Below are 22,442 nucleotides of genomic sequence, written 5' to 3'. Positions count from 1 at the left end.
TCCAAAGATTTAAGTAGCTCAAATAAAATGCTTAATACATCTTGTAATTTTGTTAAGCCTTTAATAAGAAACATTCGACTTTATTCTTGTGATATAGTTTATGATGAGCAATCTCGACAAAACATTTGCATTTGTGCATGTGACTGTTTTTTGCACAAAAATTATTAGGGGCTGGATAGCTTGTTATCCCAAAGCTATATCATGAGTTTAAATGTCATATGAAGGAAAAAAGTGTGGAGCTTATTTGGAGAGATAAGAGTCACCACTGTGCAGAATTAAGTAGAAGTAATGTCCCCTCTTTGTGCTATGTTCAGGGGTGGAGTGGAGTATGTATCTTAAACTGCTTTTGTCTTTTGGGACACTGAATACTGTATTTCTCACTTGTTTATAGCTATATGTATAGATAGAATTTGTATAAATAGAAGCATATCCTGGAGAAAAATGCTCTTAGCCCAAAATACCTGTTTTGAATCTGCCCTACTGTAAGCAACCTGTCTCCTGGCTAAAAGTCATCCCTGTCTAAGGAATGCTCTCTCTCACATCCTCTGTAGAGTAGCATTTGGGAGGGGTCAAGTCTCTTGCTTCTGAAAAGCACAATGCTTATCTTCTGGGCTGCTTTTGTGAGTTCTTCTCTTCTGAAGGCCACTGGAGTAACATCAGAAGCACTGAGGCTCCTGAACACTTCATTGTGCAAACACCCTGTACTCTCCTAGTTGGGGGGATCTTCTGAAGGTGGGAGACAGTGCATGGAGGGAGCTGCGTTCTTGTCACATGTTTTGTGTCTGTGCCCTAGAACAACCTGTATTTAGGAGGAGGGAGTTCAACTATTTTGTGCAACTTTGTGAGTCCGTACTTTCTATGTTTTGTTTTTTTCTCCAGAGTTCTTGGATCTGGAAACAACATTTTTACTGAAACTTTTTAACTTCTTGGGGAGGGTTTTTGCCGTGTAGTCCAATATAGTGATTTAGTAGATTTTTTTTTTTTTTTTAGAACTTTTTTAGTGTTCATTAATGATTTAGTGGATGCTTCTTAAGGTCTAGTTTCACAGTACTCTGAACAAATCTGAATTGGCAGCATCTCCTGGTTCTGCATTTCTGTCATTGGCATTTGTCTGATCCTGCATTTCCTAAGCTGGTTCGGAGACCTCAAGTGGCAGAAAATAATTGAATTTTTCTGAATTAGTTTGGTTCCTCGAACCATCCATCCTGTTGTAGTGCCTGAGAGAATGTTGGTGAAAATACAGGGCTTACAGCAGTGTAAAAGTTATGAGCATAAAACTTACTGAACCCTTACAGTTCTTCAAACGTAGCAAAGCAGTCCTTTTTAGCAATTTTGTGCTTATGACACTTTTTGGTAGTTGAAAAGCACTATTTAGTGTTTGAAAGAGACAAGCCATAATGAAATGTCACAGCTCCATTCTTCGATCAGTGGGCTTAAAGTCAAGACCTGCAGTAGATCCTCTTTATCACTCATTCAGCTCATCAGAGTGCTGTAATCAGTTTAAAATCTTCAGTGTCACAATAAGGCTTGTATTTCCCTCGTGCCCCAGACAGAGCTGGCTGTTATGCAGAATTCTTCCTGCAATAATTCCTTTTACTGGTAGTGTACTGTCATGGTAACTTTTGTAAAATGCAGTGGTTTATAAGATTAAATATGTAGTCCCTGATCCATGAAGGAGTTTGGGCATTTGCATCCTGTTCAAAACAATGGATAGATGCTTTTGTACATCCACACATCTGAATTCTTAGTTATTTGCTACTTTTACATTTCAAGCTGAATTTATGGTTAATTTTATAGAAACTATTTTTAAAGAAATATAATGATTCTTATTTCAGAGGACCTGAAATACATTTGCAATTGAAGCTTATTATTTTTGTTTTAAACTTTTGTGCATTTTTACATCTAACCATGCAGAATAAAAAGCTTAGAAATTACATGGTGGGTTTAAGTCTTATCAAGCACTCAAGGAGTGTACTCTGTCATTTGAGTAGGTGAATAAAATTAAGAAATAGCAGAGTGATGTTAGGAGGCATGCAAAAGCTATTCCTTCTGTTACTGAATTTAGGGATTTGAATGGCAGGTAGTTGGCTGAAGACTTTTTAAGTGCTTGTCAGTGTTGGTGAAGGAAATAGGGAAGAATTTAATCTGATACTTTGTTAGCATGAATCTTGAATGTGACATTTAGAGAGTGTGTTGAAAGGTCTTCTGACATCCAGGTGTAGCTTTAGTTCAAGCACTTCTATTTAGGAAAAAGTTATATTCACGAAAAAATTAATGTATAAATCTGTTGTGCACCATCTGGAGTAGCTAACTGCTTCCTTTGTTTCTTTCTAGGAAATATCAAAATAAAGCAGATGTTGTGTCCTGTACTGTTATCTCAAGGTTTTGCAAGTCATTCTGTTATGTGCTTCTTGGCAGCAGGAATGTAAACTAATTCTTACAGCACTGAACTAGAACCTTGACAAGGTTACAATTACAGGTAAGAACAAATTATGCCACTTTGAAATTTGTGAGAACATATAGTTGCTTTTACTTTGACTGTGTTTTAATTTGCAATTTGTAATTGACCGTGGATTAACAGAAATTTCAGAGCATATTGGATAAAATTATGTGTTTTTTCTTCTCTAGATGTATTTGAATTTTGTTTAATGCTATTTTTTAATAGGAGGAAATATAATTTCAGGTATAACTTCTTTCTGTTATACAAAGCACTGTTAATTAATTGAGGGAAGAAATGTAATTTTTCACCACCTAAAATGTGTGCTGACCCAGATTTTGGGGAAGGTATGTTCTCACACAGAAGACTGTACAGTGTCAGTAAAAAAGTTATGTTTTGCCGCTGTGTTGGGATCAGCTTACTGTCTGCGTGTGGCTTTTTTCCCCACAAGGTCTGCATTTCTGTAAGAGCACTGATAGCAGCAGTACTGCTTAAATTACCTGTTTTAATCAGTTACAGAAAATCTCTAAATTTCTTGACAAGGTCCCCTGTAGCTTCAGCTCTTGAATCACCTTTTCAAGGGTAAAGGTTGATGTCTTTTTTCCAGGTCAGTGAAAATGTTTTGACTGCTGGTTTTCTATCATTAACTTTGTCTGACAATGGTGGAGATAACTGGTCGTACTCTGTCACCTTCTTCTGAACCTGTGTGTAGGGAACTAAAAGTCAATGTTCTTTTACTCTGACTACTTTAAAAAAAATTATAAATTCAGTGGTATAAAACTATAGTAATGGAAAGAAACCCCACATCCTCCACAAATACCTGTGATAGAGATTGCATATTTTGGTTTTTATGTTTCTGAAAGATTTATTTCGGTTTTTAAACAGGGACTATGTGTTTTGAAGACTGTCTGTGAAATGGCTTTATTGCATGTGCCCAATCTGCAGAATCATGATCAAGTGAAGGTCTTTCAATCTTGATTTTGCATTTGGGTGTCTTTGATAGAGTGGCTTGCCACTTGTCAATAGTGGCAGGCAAGAGTCTGGACTGTTGTTATGAAGCAGTCTAATGTGTCCTACTCTGAAGTTCAATAATGCATAGGGTCATAAGTCAGTGACAGGTTTGTGCCAAGGAGGTGGCATTGATTGTTCTGCTACAATGAAAGAAGGGTTCAAACGTGGTTTGTTTTGAGGGTTTCTTTGTTAGTGTCGTGTTGATCGAATGCTCATACTTATTTTGCAGTGATGTAACATGTTGAAAAAAGGCACAACTCTTCTTATACTGTGCCAGTCAGACTTAATTTGAGTGGACCTCTAGTATTCATGTAGCCCAACCCTTGTGTCCAGCTTCCTCAGATTTCTGTGTGAATCAAGAAGTCATCCCTCAATTATGTTAATAAAGGTGTATTGCTTTACTGTGGTTTTGCAGACCTGTTGCAGAATCCTTATTCTGGTCTTTCAGACCTGTTTGGGAACAATTTATTGATTATATGAATTGATGATTCATTGCTGCCTTATTATCACCAAAGGTTGTCTGAAACTTTCTGTAAACAAATTGAAGGAGGTAAGAAAAATTATCTGAAAAGCCTAAATTTAGAATAAGAGAGAACTCATGCCTAGTGACATGCTCTTCATGTTAATGAGTAAAATTCTTCAGTTTTAATATCAGTAGTGTATCGGATAAACTTTGGTTCTCTTTCTTAAAATCTGAGGTGCTATTTCTTTAACAAAAACCTGGCTGCTGTTTGTTGTATTGATGATTAAGAAGGACCAAGCTAAATTTACACTCAAAATAATTGGTCTCTTACTGAATTTAGAGAACCAAAACAGTGATTCTGCATAGAAATAATTATAAACTTTGGTAGTGTAGGATCACTTTTATACTTGGTCAGTGCTTTGTAGTATCCAAGGGCCACATGTGCATCTGTTCTGAACAGCCCAGTAAAGAAGTGAGAACATTCTTATTGGCTAAGGAAATATGAGCAGATATGGGCAAACAGAAAGAATTTCAGTTAATATCATAGGATGTAAATCTTGTGACAATATAGTCAGGAGAGATAAGCAACAGTACCGTGTAGTCTTTGGGTGGTATAATAAAGCCATACTGAGCTGCAGGGTTTGAGTTAAGGACAAAATGTGACTCCAGGATTAATAAGCCTGGACAGGTAATATCTGAATTAACCAGGTAGGCCCATTTCACTGAAATGGCAATGCACCAAATTTCTACTCCAAGAAAATGGTAGAAGAGCATGAATGGTGGCTTATGCAGAGCTACCTTGACTCTTAAAGACTTTAGCCTTCATTCTGGTCCCATGCAGGTGCTGGCAGCAGTAGTCTGCTTTGCATTGTCTAGGCCCAGCCTTGTTGTATTTGGTGAAACAACCTGGGTGTTTACGTATCTTATGTATCACTTTTTGTAACTCTGTAACTCAGATAAACTGTTTGCAGATTACAAAGGGGATTGAATTTCCCAGACTTTGTAGTGTTTGGAGGAAGTCTTGGTAAAGAAACTGAAGTTGTTACCTGAAGACCCAAGATGAGTGACACTAATTAAGACACTGACTACAGTAGAGTCTTTCTTACTGAGAATGACACTGCAGATTTCTTTGGTTAAGTCTCTGGCAGTGGTACAATGTGAACTAAGGGCTGTTATCAGAAGTCACACTAGCAAGCACAAAATTCTGGGTAGTTAACTAGGAAAAGCACTGCATGTTTTTTAAAGTTTTTATTTGACCCCAAAACTATGTGAATTTGACTTCTGCAATGTGAATAAAAGGGAACCTGCCTGATAAAGGTTTCCTGACTAAAAAGACATCAACCTGGACACTGGTGACTTTGTACTATATGCTGTGATTAGAAAGGCAGATTCAGAGTCCCCTTCCAGGTTTTTTGTGAAGTTCATCTTGAGTATCTGAGGTATGATCTCTAACTTTGTATGTACCAAGCTGCATTCCAGAAAAATAAGAAGCTTCAGCATAGAAGTGTGCAATTCATCCATGAGAGACACATAGTTGCTGCATAAGCTGAGCTTGAAGATCTGCAGTTAGGTAGCTTCACCCATGTTCTAGTAAGATGCAAGAAAACAGAATATAAAATAAACCTCTGAAAAGGCCACAAGCATATGTGTTTTTCTGGTGTTAACAGCATAGCTCAAAAGGTGCACTCCTGGTGCTCCTTTCTATATTTTCAATCTTTTCTGTTGAAGGTTACAGCCCCCTTGGATCTGCTGTCTAAGCTCTGGCTTCCAAACCCACTGCAGTCAAAGTCACAAAGTTTCAAAATACTAAAGCTAACTTTGCACTTCTTCAGTGAAACAGTTCAAAGAGTAAGGGCAAAAACATCTCAGCCAGCAGTTCTGAAAGAAAAGAAATTGCTGGCACAATGTGGTGGTGAGTAGCTGAGGCAGAGCAGAAGTGATAATGTTTTCAGGTGGTGCTACTGACATTGATTACAGATGTGAATCTACAGTGCTAAATTGTGCCTGTGGTGGTTTTGTAGCTCCAGGCCAGTTTTTAAAGTAGCTCAAGTACATTCTCAAAGTAATGTACATTCTTTGTAACTTGCTGGTTGAAAAGTAGTGGTAGGGAAAGTTGTGTTTTGTTTGTCTTTGTTACTGTTTCTTTTTCCTCAACTGTTGTAACAATGGAGATGCTGAAATTCATTTCAAAACTACAACTGTAGCTCCTAAGCATGTATGCTACCTGATGATGGGGATAACTTGAAAAATTTTTTGAAATTCCTGGTTTAAAAGCCTTTTGGGCTTCTTTCATGATACCCTGGCAGGAAAAGTTTTTTGGTAATAGGCTCTATATTTAAGTTTTATAGTGGTGCTTAATTTCTTTCTGTCAATATCTTTGGTCAGCTGAGATCCTTCCTAAACACAACTCCTATGGCCACAGATTATTTAAAAACAATCCACCCACCCACCCCCCCAAAAAAATAAACCTCATATGAATGGGGTAATCACTGTTCTTTTATGTAGTTCATTTTTACTTGGAAGCAAAATATTCACATCTTATTGTTAGATTACAATCATTTCTGTTTGACTTTGCCAGTATTTGTGGCTACGTAGAGTAGTTGTTACAGCCAAGCTTCAAGTAGAGCTCTTGCTCAGAGCTTCAGTAACAGTTTGCCTAATGTAAATTTGTATAATGCCAGCATTTTTAATGCCAGTAAATAAGAAGTGAGACCAAGTTTTCTGGGATCAAAAATCAAGATCCTTAAAGCTGATTTCACTCATCAAATGAATTTGCATATAGTATACATACATTATGCTATCTATTTATACTATGAGTATAGTAATAGTATAGTAATAGTATATTGTAAGTGAACACAAGATGAGTAAAATATCAGTATTTCTTCTGTAAATTGAAGAGGCACAAACCAGGACAAGAGGATCTTTATGAATTTCAAAACTGTCTACAGTGTGTAGACACATGTACGGCATAGAAGTCTGCATGTGCACGTAATACACACTAGTGAGGGACTGAAGATGGAGGCAGATGAGCTTTCTACCAAGACTAAATTTGTTTTTTTAACTTAAGCCAGAGAAGTTATTTCTTCCTGCACTTTCAATGGGTTTTGAAAATGTTTGTCATAGATGCTTTGATTATTTATTTGTCATTTACATCTTTAATATCTAGTGCAGCATTTTTTTTGTTGAAACGTCATTCTTTTTTTATAGCAGGAGCACATGTGTTTTGTAACAGGAAACTCTGACGCTGTTTGTTTTCCACAGCACTGACTTATTAAAAATGACTAGCCTGTTGAGTGAATCCTTCTGAGGAAAAGACATTTTACAGTACACTTTTATGACCTAAGCCCAAAAGATTGATGTTGGACCATTCTCATATTATGAAAAGATACATTATTGCCTTTGGGACTGTTGACCATCAAGGTATTAGTTTAGTTCTGATGTTCTCTTTGAAGCTGACATGTGATCTGAAAATTACTTTATAGTATCTATAAGAACTTTGATTATGGCTTTTAGACCTTTGTAATCTAATTATGTGTTGGTTGCTGTTATGGTTTAACCCTAGCCAGCAACCAAGCACCACACAGCTGCTTGCTTGCTCCCCCTCCTCACTCTCCAAGGGGGGATGGGAAAACAAATCATAAAAGTCAGAAAATTCATGGGTTGAGATACTGACTTTTTAATGGGGAAGAAAAGGAAGGAAAAAAATAATGTCCTGCCTGTGTATCCTCCCAACTTCTTGTGCCCCTTCAGCCTTCTTGCTGGCAGGGTATGAGAAGCAGAAAAGTCCTTGAATTAGTATAAACACTACATAGCAACAACTAAAAACATCAGTGTGTTTATCTACATTATTCTCATACTGTATCCAAACACAATTCTGTACCAACTAGTAGAAAATTAATTGACTCTATCCGATCTGAAAACAGGTTGGATTCTATACCATTTGCATCATACCCAGGTCCCACACTTTCCAGTACATCCCAAGTAATCACTGTCACCTTTCCTTTCTTTTGATAAATTCACACAGATATCATTCCATGATACTCTTTTCTATCAGTCTGTGGGCCATCCCTCCACAATGTCTGTTGAGTTTATTTAGTCCATGACTTTGGGCTTCATCTGTCATGGTAGGAGAGATTATGTGTAGTGTTGGATTGTTTCATGCTAAAACCATCACTGCTGCACTTGTCTAGTTCTGTCATCAAAATTTGTTCTTCATTAATCTGAGTAATTCTGCTATAATATGCTTGATTATTATTTAACATTATTTAATATTATTATGTTTGATTATTATCGCTGTAATAGCGATGACTTACAATATTATATAGCAAATAACATACTATGATTCACATCATTGCCTGTCCTTACCCAGAATCAAATCCCCTTGAGGTACACATTGGACTTCCTTGTCCTTCTGCATTACCCACCATGTGCACCCAGATCCTTGAGCAAGTGCAATTCTGTGGGTGATTACTGGATCTCCTGTGCAGGTCTCTTGACCTTTCTTTGTTTTATGGCAAAACCAGCTTTCAGAAGGATTCAAACTATTTTTTCACTATCTCAGAAACTTCTGTTGCTGTATCACCCCACACAATGTTGTCATCAATGTATTAGGTGTTCTAGAGCTTTGCCTTGTTTGAGTACAGTCTGGATCAGTCCATGGCAAATGGTAGGTCTGTGTTTCCACCTGTCAATTCCAGGTATACTGGATGGCCTGCACTCTGCTGCCAAAGGGGTTGAGAACTGCATTAGTGCTATCAGTTGACATGCCACTTGGCTGCCTCTGACTCCTCTTGATATTGAAGTTCCAGCGTGTCTGGCACGGCTGGGCTCGGAGGGGGCATGACTTCATTCAGGCTGGGATAGTCTACTGTTAGTCTGCACTGACCATATGGCAGTGAGCTCTGCTGAAGTGAGTCCACTTGCCTGGGTAGCATAACATCTTCAGTGAAGGGATACCTTTCCTTCATACCTGGCAGGAGTTGCTTCCTGGGGCTGAGGGCTGGTACCCCTTTTCCAATTGTTCCGTTAGTGCCCTCTTCTGTAGAACAGGATCACAGATGCTTAGCCTCCCTACCCTCTAATTCCAGGCTACTGGCCCTGTTATTCCAGCATTGGAGCAGCCAGGTGATCATGTCCTTACCTGGCTGATGGCTGAAATCTTTAACAACTCACTCAGGGGTGTGCTGTTAACCAAAACATGAGATGGCTACTGTCTCTTTTATGAGTTCTACCTCTTCCACTGCCTCTTCTTGTGATGACCCTGCTTCTTCATCCCTTCTAAATGAGCTCGCTTTCCTTGTCTATAGTAGTATGGTACAGACAGAAGTTGGTGCTTTGGTTTAGCCACAATGTCTGTCACTGGCGTTGGAGTAGCTGCTGTGCCAGTCATTTTGCCATCAGATCCAGAGGCTTTTTTTGCCCTCAGAGGTACTGTGTAGTGTTGAACAGGGCTCAGGAGGCCTGGGCCAAGCCCTAGCACATTGCCTGACTTTTATTGTCTCTGGTATTATCTGGGTGACAGCATAGTTTTTCCAGATTTTGTGCTTGTTTAGTGCTGAAGTTCCAAAGCACTGAAGGTGCCCCCTGTCCTAGGCATTTGCCCATACACCCTCCCACTTATTACTGTCCAGCCTCAGGGCGGATCTCTGTATGGCTCTGAAATAGTCATTTACCCCTAAACAACGTCTTGAACATGTCCAGAAGACATAGCAATAGGAATGCTAGCTTCAACATCCCAAGGATATTAAAAATTCTCAAGTACTGTTTTAATTAGCCTGGAGGAGAAGGGGAAGATGGTACCAGTCTCCCCCATGGATTGGGTTTCTGAGGAGAAAAGGTAAAAGTTGTAATTAGTAATAGTTTCCTATAGATGGCTCCCGAAGTCTGGAGATGTCGGCAGTGCTGAGTACAAATACCAGATTAGTTTCATGACCAACAATTTTGTCGTATTATTAGACAGTGTTATGGAATACAACAACATGATAACCTGAGGCCAGTTCCCATGGGTGATAAACAGCACATGGGGCAATATATACAAGTAAAGTAAAGTATTATGTACTGCAACTTTACAAACAAGCACACCAACTTTGAGAGCAAATACATCACCATTGTGACCAGTGACTAAACTAATATAATGAATGCTTATAACAAATTTCTTCTGATGCGTTCTAGTCAGATTTATTATTATTTCAACCTGCTGTGCCCTGTGTTGGGCACCAAAAATGATTGTTGTGGTTTAACCCCATCTGGCAACTACTCACCACACAGCTGCTCACTCACTACCCCAGCTCCAGTCAGATGGGAGAGAGAATCAGAAGAATAAAAGTGAGAAAACTTGTGGGTTGAGTTAAAGACCGTTTAATGGGACAGAAAAGGAAGAAAATTTTAATAATAAAAGAATTAAAATATGCAAAACAAGTGATGCACAATGCAATTGCTCACCACTTGCTGACCAAGGCCCAGCCAGTTTCTGAGCAGTAGCCCCTGGCCAACTTTCCTCCCAGTTTATATATTGACTATGATGTCATGTGATATGGAATATCCCTTTGACCAGTTTGGACCAGCTGTCCTGTCTGTGTTCCTTCCTGAGTTCTTGTGCCCCTCTAGCCTTCTTGCTGGCAGGGTATGAGAAGCTGACAAGTCCTTGACTTAGTATAGCTAACAGTACTTAGCAACAACTAAAAACATCAGTGTGTTATCAACATTATTCTCATACTGTATCCAAACCACAACTTTATACCAGCTACTAGAAAGAAAATTAACTCTATCCTAGCTTGAATCAGGACAGCTGCCTTCATTACAGCCATCAAGGAAGTATTTCTGCCTGTCAAATATAAATCAAAATGGAAAGGAACAAGCTTTTCATTTAAAATAGCTGCCTATTTCCCCTTATGATATAGTAGAAAATCGTGAATATCTGTAACTGAGCAAGAACCATTTGCCAATTTATAAGTAGCAGGTATAGTTGTTTGTCTCTTAAACATAAATGCAAGTGTATACACAGATGTGACTTTAAGACCCTCTACTATATGGCTGATCTAATACCAAAGAAAATCTTGACTGTAGCTGGAGCAAAAAGGATATTGGTCATGAATTCTTCTTGCATGTCAGAGGACATGACTTCTGTATTTGTACTTCCGTACCTCAAAATGCTAGATATCTTTGGTTTCCTGAGCCTGAATTATTGCTTCTGTTGCTTGTATATGAGATAAGGACCTCAGGTAGGATTTGTATCAGGTAGGAAACATCAAAGAATGTATATTGGGATTGTAGAGAAGTAAGCCTAGGGTTAGGTTTTTGCCCTGGGAAATGGATGTCAGCTTTTGTTAGGGACTTGCTGCCCTGAACTCTCTTGGAAATGGCTTAGCTATTGATGTAAAGCTAGAGCAGTAGTTAGAGCCTCTGCTTTAGCAGTGTATTGATCAGATTTAGTTTATTCATTGCCAGAGAGGGGCAAAGGCCAATATTTTCTTCCTTTATAAAGGCCTTCCAAAATCCTTTGAGCCTTGGTGATTATTGGTCTTTGCCAGGCAATAGATTTTTTTAAATTTTAATTATTTGTCTTTTGCCTTTTTCCTGGAGTTGGGAAGACTGTTGGGAGAAGAGAATCCTAGGTTTTTATTCTTGATCTGAATAATATATACAGTTTTCAAGACTAGTGTGTGGAGCATGGATGAGAACTAAGTCCTTCTGCATTTCCGAGAAAGTTTGGGAACTGCAGTAGATAGGGTCATCCAAATTTTCAAAATCTGAACTAGTGATTTTGTGTGAGGTAAACATTTTCACCACAAGGAAATTAAGTTGTTTTCTCAAACTGATGTGTTATACAATTAAATTTTGTTTAAAAATGAGATCTTTAGAGATTAAATCTCAAAGCTGAAGGGTACTGAATTTTTAAGTTTACATGTATTGGTTAAACCAACTGAATTACTGGCTTGAAGGTGGACGCTTCATCTGTTCTTCTGTTGACTATGTTTTCTCTCAAGATTGAATCTTGCTCTACAAAGATGTTTGGGGCTTAATGCCTTGAGTTCCTCACGAAGTGTTGAGATATTTTGACTGAGTGGAAGCATGATGAAGTCTTCATTAAGAACTTGGATACCGGGAGGGTATTAATTCTTAAAATGTTTGATACCATGTTGGGGGAGTGGTCCATAGACCCAATGGTGGGCCTTAACAGTGGATAGGTGTTGGTAGGCTGGATAAATAGTTTGATGGTAACCTCAGGAATGGTAATCAAATCATGTAGCTGGAATAAAGAAACCTTGTGCCTCTCTACAGGCTGTGTGATAACTATCTAGGAATGAGCTTTGCAGAAAAGAACCGTGGTGTCCTGGTGGAGAACAAGGGCAGGTGAGTTGAACATTAGAGAGCAGTGTGTCTGTAGTGGTGGAAGTTTGGGCCATATTAGAAAAGCTGTATCCGGCATTTTGGGAGGAGTGATTATTTTTCCTCTCTTTGGAACTCATGAGGCTGCATCTGGAATACAGTGTGGAGTGTTGGCCTGCCATTACAGGAAAGGCACAGACATAGTGGAGCAGAGCACAACTCTCTTACTTAGGGGCTGGAACATGTGATGTATGAGGAGAGGTGAGAGCTGAGTTTCTAGAGTGTGGAGAAGAAAAGGCCAAGCTGTCTTCCAACACTGTAATGGGAGGTACAGAGAAGGTAGGGCTATGCTCTTCTCAGAGATGTGTGATAAAAGCCTAAGAGGCAAAGGACACAAGTTGATTCCTGATTGCAAGGATTTCTTACTGATTGCAAGTCAATCTCTGCATCCTTTATTAAAGATCTGCAGTAGGAAATGGGATATTTCAAACATTAAGAACATAATCTTGAATAGTATGATATTTTTTTTTTCCTCCCTCCTGAGCTGTAAAAAAGCAAAGCTACTTATGAAATAGGTAAAGCTCTAAGGTATGAAAAATGCATTTGGTGTGTTTTTTTTAAATAGTATTTTTTATTTTACATATATAAAACACAACAGTCAATAGTGAACTCACAGGCTTCTGCAACTAGATAGGTTTTGATCTTTTTCCTTACTCAGTCATATGATTTCTTCCACATTTTTGATCTTAAGAACTCAAGATCAAAAGGATGTACTTTACTCAATTAGAGGAGTTTCATAGAAGGTCTGAAGTATTGGAGGATGTCTACCATTTATTGGAGGAGGTCTAGAATTTCAGTCCTTTATTACAGATTTATTAGTAAAAATGTTTTTATGTGCTTATAAAATAGCTTTATATTGTGTGTAATTTGTGAATAGGTGATCATGAGCTATTAGAATCCTTGCATGAGTCTCCTTTACTGATGTTATTTGAACTATTAAACTATGTGGAACTTGTTCAGCTCTTAACTGAGAACAAAGTAAGGCAGCTCAACATACCAATACAAGTGTTTTCACTTGTATTCACTTGTATTTTCACTTGTTTACTGAAAACACTTGTACTGGTATGTTGAACTGCCTTACTTTGCTTTTATGACACCATTTGACACAGATTATTTTTTGTTTGGGGTTCTTTTCCAAAGCAAAATCAGATGTTTCTAGAGGAAGGATTGTGAATAGTTTTGGCTGTGTATCTCCGTGATGAAATACCCTTTGTGTGTCGCTTCCACTGATTCACAGTGTTGCAAATGCTCTTTTTGAATAAAGAAGGAAAAATAATGATACAAAATAATTGTGAATAGAATGTACCTTACTAATTTCACTTGCAAACTGCATACAGTGTGAAGCTTACAACAACATACACTGTGTAGCCATTTCATCATCTTTGCTCTCCTAGGTAATATAATTAGAGGCCAGTGGATGGTAAATACAGAGATAAGGAATAAAGAAAATATTTGTGGTTTCTTATGTGTGGAATTCTTTAGATAATGTAATAAAATTGAAATGGTGAGGAAGGTAAGGGAAGTTTAGAATGGCTTGCATGTGTTTGACAGGGCTTAATGACTTTTAAAGTTGTTAAAAGTACAAAAAGTATTTTGGGAAGGTTAGATTTGGGTTTGTACATAAAATGCCCCATTTCAAGAGCAAAAAAATCTCAGAATAGTATCTTGGGTGTCACAAAATTCCTTTAATAGCTACATAAGACAGTTTCCTAAGTACAAGACTTGTGTATGGTAACATCAGACTTGATAGCAGAAGATTAATACATAGACAGTTACAATTACACAAGTGTAGAGTTCCCTAATAAATGGTACTACTAGAACTCTTGGTAGTACTCATGACTCAGCTGGACAGGGCAGTTGCACAGTGTTAATTAGCATTTGTACTGTCCATGTAAAACCTCAGTTCATAGTGGCTATTTCAGAAATCATCTTCTCCAGCAAATCTTTCTAAACCTGGAGTCCCATCAGTGTTTTATTCCATGTCAAAATAGATAACTTGAAGATCAGTAAGTAGAACATAGCATAGTACTCAAACATGAGCTGTTTAGATTCTGGCACTTCACAGCTGATTTAGCTTAGCCAGGTGCTTCCCCTACCTTTTTTTTTTTTCCTCCCAAAATAAAAGTAAATCAAGTTACATGATGTTCAGTCTCTCACAGAACCACATTGCTCCTTTTGCATAATGTTAGTAGCACTTGAATCAAAGGCCATTAAACCTGGACTAAGACAGTAAAACTAGACTAAAAAGTAAACCAGGTACAGAGTTGCTGCAGTATTTGGGGAAGTTCGTCAAAATTTGTATTAAACTAAGAGTGGGAGACAGTTTAAAGAGGCATAAGCTGTTGAGGCCTCTAATATTGGGGGTCCTCAGCACTTCACAGAGATCATTGAGGTAGAGTGGTAGTGTGAAGTTTGAATTATCTGTGTGTAGTCCTGTGTATACTTAAAAGGTGTTTAGATGAGGGGAATGGCAGAACCTCTTTCTGGCCTAGTAACAAACTCTTAAACTAGAACTAAATTATCACGGCTCTGCAGACTTGGTGGGTACTGCTGTGTCGGAGACCTAATGACTGACAGAACAGGGTCAGTCATGGCAGAATTCTCACCAATTCTTTTTGGATGAAGGTTGCTGTGATTTTCACGTCAAAGGGGTGGTCATTTTTAGCATGATCAGAAGTTGTGGTGTCTGAGTTTCTGGATCTGTGTCTTAAAGAATGTATTCTCTGTTAACTTTGTAAAGTGCAAGATCGTTTTCCAGGTCTATATAGGACAACTGAGTCTAATACAGAAAAGGAAATAAGAAGTTCTCTAAGTCTTCAATGTAGATTATTCACATTTTACCTGCAAACTTGCTCACTGGAGATGGTTCTTCTCATACATTTTTGAAATAGGTCTTCAAACTCTGAAAAACTTATAACTTTCTGTGGATGATTTTCTTCCCTTAGAGAGCTTGTAACTCTTGTAATTGAATAAATTTTAACATCAAGACCACTGCATCTTTGAACTTAAAATCGCATGTGACAGTCTTTTAGGGATGGCTCAGGGTTGGGGTTGTTCAGCCTGGAGAAGCTTGGGGAGACCTTATAGGGGCCTTTCAGTACCTCAAGGTGGCATACAAGAAGACTGGTGAGGGATTATTGACCAGGTATAGTGATAGGACAAGGGGTAATGGCTTTAAACTGAAAGAGGGTAGGTTTGGATAAGAGATGAGAAAGAAATTCTTTACTGTGTGGGTGATGATACACTGGAACAGGTTGCCCAGGGAAGTTGGGGATGCCTCTTCCCTGGAATTGTTCAAGACCAGGTTGGATGGGGATTTGTACAATGTGGTCTTGTGGAAGGTTTTCCTGTCCATGGCAGAGGGGTTGGAACTAGATGATCTGTAAGGTTTTTTCCAGTCCAAACCATTCTGTGATTCTCTAGTAAAAATTGAAATGGTGTTATACAAAGGACTAAATATAATTTGTTAAGAAAATCCTGTGGGAATTTTTCTCGTACTGAAGTGGGAATTGCTGCCTTGTTTCCTTTAGCAAATGGTCTATGTTCCCCCTATTGTCACTTTTGGCATTCCTTACAAGGATACAGAAGTAGCACAATACATGCAAAGTAGTCAGTTCTTATTCATGAACATGAATTTTATTTTCTTCATGTGATAATAAAACTGGAAAAAGAGTAGGAGTGATATGATTGTTATTTTTCCATCATAAATTAGTTTCTGCAGAGGATGACAAAATTGGCAGGGCTGCAAAGGTACGTGAACTATTCTGCCTTCATATGGAGATACTTTAAATTTTATGAAGTGGTTCTTTGAAAAAGACAGCACCTCACACAAAAAACTCACACTAAAAATGCAAACGGGGGTTGTAAGTTCACAGTTCATTTGTGTCATGTATTAATTCATTTTTCCTCCAACATAGTTGTTGACTTTTGCACATGTACATGCTTTATCACTTGTTTTATAAAGAAGAAACACAGGAAAGGGAGAACAAAGCTTATATGGAGTGGTGGTTTTATAAATAAGACTTTTCTTCTCTGTTTTCCAGATTCAATATTGCATAAACATGGGTGCATTTTTGGATAAACCAAAAACTGAGAAACATAATGCTCATGGTGCAGGGAATGGCTTGCGTTACGGCCTCAGCAGTATGCAGGGATGGAGAGTGGAAATGGAAGATGCTCACACAGCTGTTGTAGGTATTCCCCATGGCTTAGAGGACTGGTCCTTTTTTGCTGTCTATGATGGTCACGCAGGATCTCGTGTTGCAAATTATTGCTCCACGCACTTATTAGAACACATCACTAACAATGAAGACTTTAGGGCGACAGAAAAACCTGGATCTGCTCTTGAACCTTCAGTGGAAAATGTCAAGAGTGGAATCAGAACTGGCTTTTTGAAAATTGATGAGTATATGCGCAATTTCTCAGACCTCAGAAATGGGATGGACAGAAGTGGCTCAACAGCAGTGGGAGTTATGATTTCACCTGAGCATGTATACTTTATCAATTGTGGTGATTCACGTGCTGTTCTCTATAGGAATGGACAAGTCTGTTTTTCAACACAGGATCACAAACCTTGCAACCCGAGGGAGAAAGAGCGAATCCAGAATGCAGGAGGCAGTGTAATGATTCAGCGTGTTAATGGTTCATTGGCAGTTTCTCGAGCTCTGGGGGACTATGACTACAAATGTGTTGATGGTAAAGGCCCTACAGAACAACTTGTTTCTCCAGAGCCTGAGGTGTGTGAAATTTTAAGGGCAGAAGAAGACGAGTTTATCATCTTGGCTTGTGATGGAATCTGGGATGTAATGAGCAATGAAGAGCTCTGTGAATTTGTAAAGTCTAGACTTGAAGTATCAGATGACCTGGAAAAAGTGTGCAATTGGGTAGTGGACACTTGTTTACATAAGGTATGTAACTTTTCTCCTAGCAGCTGTTCTAAAATTATCTTCTGGTTAGATGGGTACAGATGTTAACAGCAGTTCCTGGCCTACTGTTCCACTTCTCCATCTTCCTTTCCTCAAAGTTCTGTACCAGTTTGACTATATATCCTTGCTGAAGAATATACAACCTCATCCTTTATGCTTGGAGAGGTGATAGCATTTGCAAAAATAAAGGTTTGCATATGGTTCCAGCTCTAAACTTTGATTCTAAATACAGTATTTATAAAAGTAATCAAGTCTGAGGAAAGTATTTTGTGGAAATTTTTCTTCTTTAAAGTTGGGTTGTGTTTGTATCTTTTACCTAAAACCAGTGTTGGCACCATCTCCTCCTCAAGGTAGGGTTTGTCTGTCATCTGAAGTGATGTCCTTAGCTCGTTGTAACTGAGTTGGAGAAGCACTATTTTGCATCCGAGCTTGCTTGAACTCCTCAAATTTAGAGTTTTTTTGGGGCGAGTCTGGGTTGGTCTACACATGTTAAACAGGTATACTGTTTCCAGCATTTCCTGAAGAGTGCAGCTCCTACTAGTGCAAATAGAGTTCCTTTGTTGGGCCACAGACCAAACATGCAATTTTGAGGAAAATACTAAAATTCAGAATGGTAACTATAAAGGGTAAGTAGGTGGTTTGGGTTTTTTTTCAGAAATATTACTGGTTTCCAGCATATACCATACCTGTATGATTGGTTTAAATGCTGTGGCTTGTCTGACCAAGTACTCAACCAACCTTGTTAAAGTATGGTCACTCTAAAGGATGGTCACTCCAGTAAAACTGAGCAGTGACTGCATGTTTATTTTCCAAAGTCCTATCCAAGATCTCTGCAGTTTGTAACGATATTAGAATGTTGTCTTCTGTCTTCAGGATGTGAATTGTACCACATAATAGTAACTGATAGGTGTCCCCATATGCTTCGTACAAAGGGGAATGCAGACTAACTCCTGAGTATTTCTGAAGGAATTAATGTCACATTCCTACTTAATTGCCTCAGGAGAAGGATTTGTTGTCACAGATGATAAGAACTATCTGGTAGATTTGGTTTACACAGAAACAATATGCAGTGACACAGAAAAAAAAGTTAAGCTATAAACTAGCATATAACTATAAACTAGTAGTTTATAGGTCTGCTTGATCTCCTTGTAAGAGAATTAGAACTGTGTTTTTAAATTTGGCTGTGAATTATAATATTGAAAATGAAGTATGATCAGGAAAGTGGTATCAGAGTTTACTAGTGAAGAACTGGCATTAAAATTAGTACCTAAAAGAGCCATTGACAGATGTTTCTGAGCACATCATAGTCTGTAGGGTCAACTCGGCTGTACTAAACGAATTCATATTTTGTACTTGGTTCAAGGTGCTGTGACAGGTGCATTCTGATAAACGGACTTGTGATGAATGTAATGGCTTACATGAATGCCCTCCAACTGAAACAAACCAGTAGCTTGAGCTAAGCTGTTCTAATAGTCTAGGAGAGTGTTCTGCATTTCATTTTGCAACAGGAGCTGTTTTTCTATTAGGCTTAGGGTAACATTCCACAGCTGTCTAATTTCTGACCTGCTTTACTGATAGAATTTTTAAATGGCTGACATGTAAATAAGTCCATTAATTATTCTTAACTTTAAGACTAAGAATATACAATCAATATCAGTAAAATGGATTTTAGTGAGCAGCGTCGTTGGGACACTTAAAGATTCTTATTAATCAAAATACAATTTTTTTGCAGGGCTTCTTTTTTTCCCCTGTTTATATGTAGTGCTATATTTGGAACAAGTAAAAATGTGATTAGAGTAGAAAAATGAAAAATAAGATTAAAGGTACTAACTTCTCTTTTTTTTTCTTTGTCGTGTAGGGGAGTCGTGATAACATGAGTATCGTATTAGTTTGTTTTTCAAATGCTCCTAAGGTCTCAGATGAGGCAGTGAAAAAAGATGCCGAGTTGGATAAGTACTTGGAATCACGGGTTGAAGGTAAGAAATCCATTTTGTTCACTAGATAGTGAACAAATAACAATTTGATTGTGATAGTGAGCACAATAGTGTCATAACTATCTTCAGCATGAAAACAAAAACTTTGAAAGCCATTTTCCTGCCTTACGTTGAGTCAAATTCAGACCTGGTTACAACTCTGAATTTTTGTCTGTCAGGAAAAGTGTTTTAGGCCTTGTGCTTAGTTTATCCTGGTATTCTGCAAGCATTTTCTTAATGTGAGTTTCAGGTTTTTTACTGCTGTCTTTACAGGTCAAAACGCAACTACCAAACTTGCAAAGTGTTATATCAGCTCAGTAAACGGTGATCTTGCTAATGTCCTCCTTATAAAATATTAAAGGAGTACTTGTACTATTTCTTCCCTTTCCTGTGAAAGTTTTTGACAAAATGAAAAGTCTGTACTGGGTTTTTGTGTCAATGTCCCAGTAATCTAGATAGTTGATGTAGCAAACCTAAATTTAGATATATATGTAAGAAGGCCTTCAGATACAAGTTAATCTCCAAGCTCACAGCTGTTGTGTGTGGTGTCTTTTCCTCTTGTTTAAATGGGATGTAAATTGAAATGGTTTGCTTATTTGTAATTTCTGTTGAGATTAGAGAGCACTAATGGTCACTTCAAATGCTAACTCTAGGCATGTTTCTTGGAACTTGGCTTACATCCCAGGCTTCCTAGATGACACTAGTTAAGATAAATACTTGTTACCTTCTGTGTCAGAGTAGAGTACAGGAGCTGTTAATGGGCTCTGGGAGAGAGCCAGGAGCAGTTACCTTCTCTGACAGCAGTCAGGTGTGCACAGTGGTTACAGGTTACTATTCCCAGCTTCTTGGTGGCTCGTCTCTGTTGGCAAATAGGTGAAAAATAAATGGAATTGCAGTATGTTTTATTGCTTTCATAAGTGAATGTTAAGATTAATGGAAAGCTGTCAAATAACTTGTGATCAGTGAGTGGATTAACTGAAAATTTTAGCTCCATTGTCATATTTAACTAAATACTACGTGCTCCAATAAAAACCCCACAACAGTGGAGAGTGTGTAGTCTAAACTGATATGTAGTCATTCCAAATATAACTCAAAATGATTGTTTAGCTTAAGTGCTTCAGAGAAATAAATTGCTTCAAAGCTTGAACTTCTGTTTGCTTCAGCTCTTCTTGATTTTTTTTTTTTTTTAATTTTTTTTCTCCTGCACGAGTTCTCTGTGTCATTCAGTGTTCTACTAATTGGACAGAGTGCAAGACCTTTAAATGTCAAGTATTTAGCAAGGAATGATAGTTAGCATATTTGAGGAAATTCTGTCAACAACCAGAGAAAGTAAAGGAAGCAGACTTCAGAAGAACTTGAAATATTTATCGGATTATTAACAAATTCTATTATTAATAAATTCTATGAAATTGTAATTTTGATACAGTCTTCTTATTTAAAAAGAAAAAGGTTGTTGGACTGAAGTTTTTACCTTACACACTTGTGCCTTGAGTATTAGTAGTTCAGAAATTATAGAGAGAAGTTTTAGCAAAATGTTTCAAACCACTAAGCAGCATGAGGAAAATTGTTTAGAAATATGTTGGATTTTTTTAATTTAAAAACCAAAATAAAAAATGGGAGAAGAGTGTCATTTTAAGTGTTGGAGTAGTAAAGAAAAGTTTTGGAAGATGGGAACTTGTTTTGATCAGGAGAGGACTTCTACCTTACTCAGTTTTGCATTCATCTTTAGACTAATTATGGTCTAGAAAACAGTGCATGAAAGAACTGTGCCTCAAGGGTTTAAACTAACTTAATTCTAAAAATGTAAAGCTTGGTAGATATGTTATGATGTTGATAATATGGATTTGTTTAAAATGCCTTTCTAGACGATGACTGTTCCTTTCAAAAAGGAAATAATGCCCTTTGAACACAGTAAGTTAACAAGAAAGACATTTTTCTTTAATCTGTTAAAAAGTTAACAGCCCACACGTTATATCCACTTGGTTGATTGCCAATAACAATTTTATTTATACCTGTAGTAAAAATATTCTGAATAAATAAGCTTGTCTTAGAACTACTCAGCTGCAAAGATAGATGTCAAAAATAGAAGCTATGAGTTCTCTTGGATACTCTTGTCTTTCATTAAGTGACTAATATAAATCAGGGCAATATTAGAACTTAATATAAAATCCTTTGAGACTTCCTGAAGCAATTTTAGTTTGATCACTGGTGTTTGTCCTTAATGAAGGTACACTATTCAGCATGGACTATTGTTTCTGTTCTTTTGTGGACCTTAAATTTTAAGTTGACTGGACTAACCCATCAAACCTTTTAGGCAACTGTTTTTTTTTCACTACTGTACTTGGGCATTTTAAGCTCTGGCTCGGAGAAGAAAGCTGTGTTTGAGACATACTTTTGTTTGATTTAAAGAAGTGGAAAAAAAATATCAGTTGAAAAGCAATTTAATACTTGCACATGTAGCATTTTTACTTTGTATTTGTCCATTCCTAAGTAGCATACTGAGGTTCTGTATATTTGTATAATGAGTTGAGTTAGTAGTTCCATGAGATCTTTCTGGAATTATTAAAAGAGAATTATTGTTTCAATACTAGAAGAGATCTTTTACTGTAACAGATTTATTAAAAAGCATATTCAGCAAGTCAGAGTTTACTAGTGGAAGAGATTTCTATTGGAAGAACTATATACCAATGCTCTTTTGCTAGTTTGGGTCTTGAGGTTGACAGGAGGTGGATAACTACATTCCAAAGCTGCCAGTTCTAGAGTATACTGAAATACTTAATGAGGTTGTAGTCAGTAGCTTGTGCTTGAGTCATTTATGACTGTGAGCACAGCCCTGCTTCTGGTTTGAGTCATTTAATTGGTCAAACTCCAAAGTAGAATCATAGAGCCATAGAATAGTTTGGGTTGGAAGGAACCTTAAAGATCATGTAGTTCCAACCTCTCTGCCATGGGTAGGGCACCTTCCACTAGTAATACAGGTGTGTTGAACAGTAGTGAAGTTATGCTGGGTCAGTCTTTTCTTACTGCCAATTGCAAATGCTACATTCTCTGTTTTTCTCTGTTTTTCAGACATCCAAAGTTTGGTCACATAAAGAGAAAACTAGGCACAAAAGTCAGTTCAGTTCTCTGTTATATTTCAGTTTATTTGAAAGAGTATATCAGAGTTGCAGTTAATAACAAACAAACAGAACCCCACAAAACCCAATAAACACTAACCCCACAAATCATAAATAGGGACATGTGAT

General features: G+C 37.6%; 1 protein-coding gene across 9 annotated transcripts in view; it reads left to right on the top strand.

The window, feature by feature from the left end:
• Positions 1-22,442, top strand: part of PPM1B (protein phosphatase, Mg2+/Mn2+ dependent 1B) — a 62,324-nt gene that overhangs the window by 24,230 nt on the left and 15,652 nt on the right. For all 9 annotated transcript variants that reach the window (XM_051783765.1, XM_051783764.1, XM_051783763.1 and 6 more), the window contains 3 exons: positions 2,335-2,479; positions 16,343-17,206; positions 19,083-19,200. In XM_051783765.1, the coding sequence (XP_051639725.1) occupies positions 16,361-17,206; positions 19,083-19,200 (964 nt within the window). In that variant the 5' untranslated portion in view covers positions 2,335-2,479; positions 16,343-16,360. The remainder of the gene's footprint in view (positions 1-2,334; positions 2,480-16,342; positions 17,207-19,082; positions 19,201-22,442) is intronic.

Source organism: Manacus candei, unplaced genomic scaffold (assembly GCF_025592945.1).
Source record: "Manacus candei isolate 608988 ecotype Guabito, Panama unplaced genomic scaffold, ASM2559294v1 h1tg000017l, whole genome shotgun sequence".
Classification (NCBI taxonomy): Eukaryota; Metazoa; Chordata; class Aves; order Passeriformes; family Pipridae; genus Manacus; species Manacus candei.
Note: the sequence above shows the minus strand (reverse complement) of the source record. Positions and strands in the feature narration are given on the sequence as shown.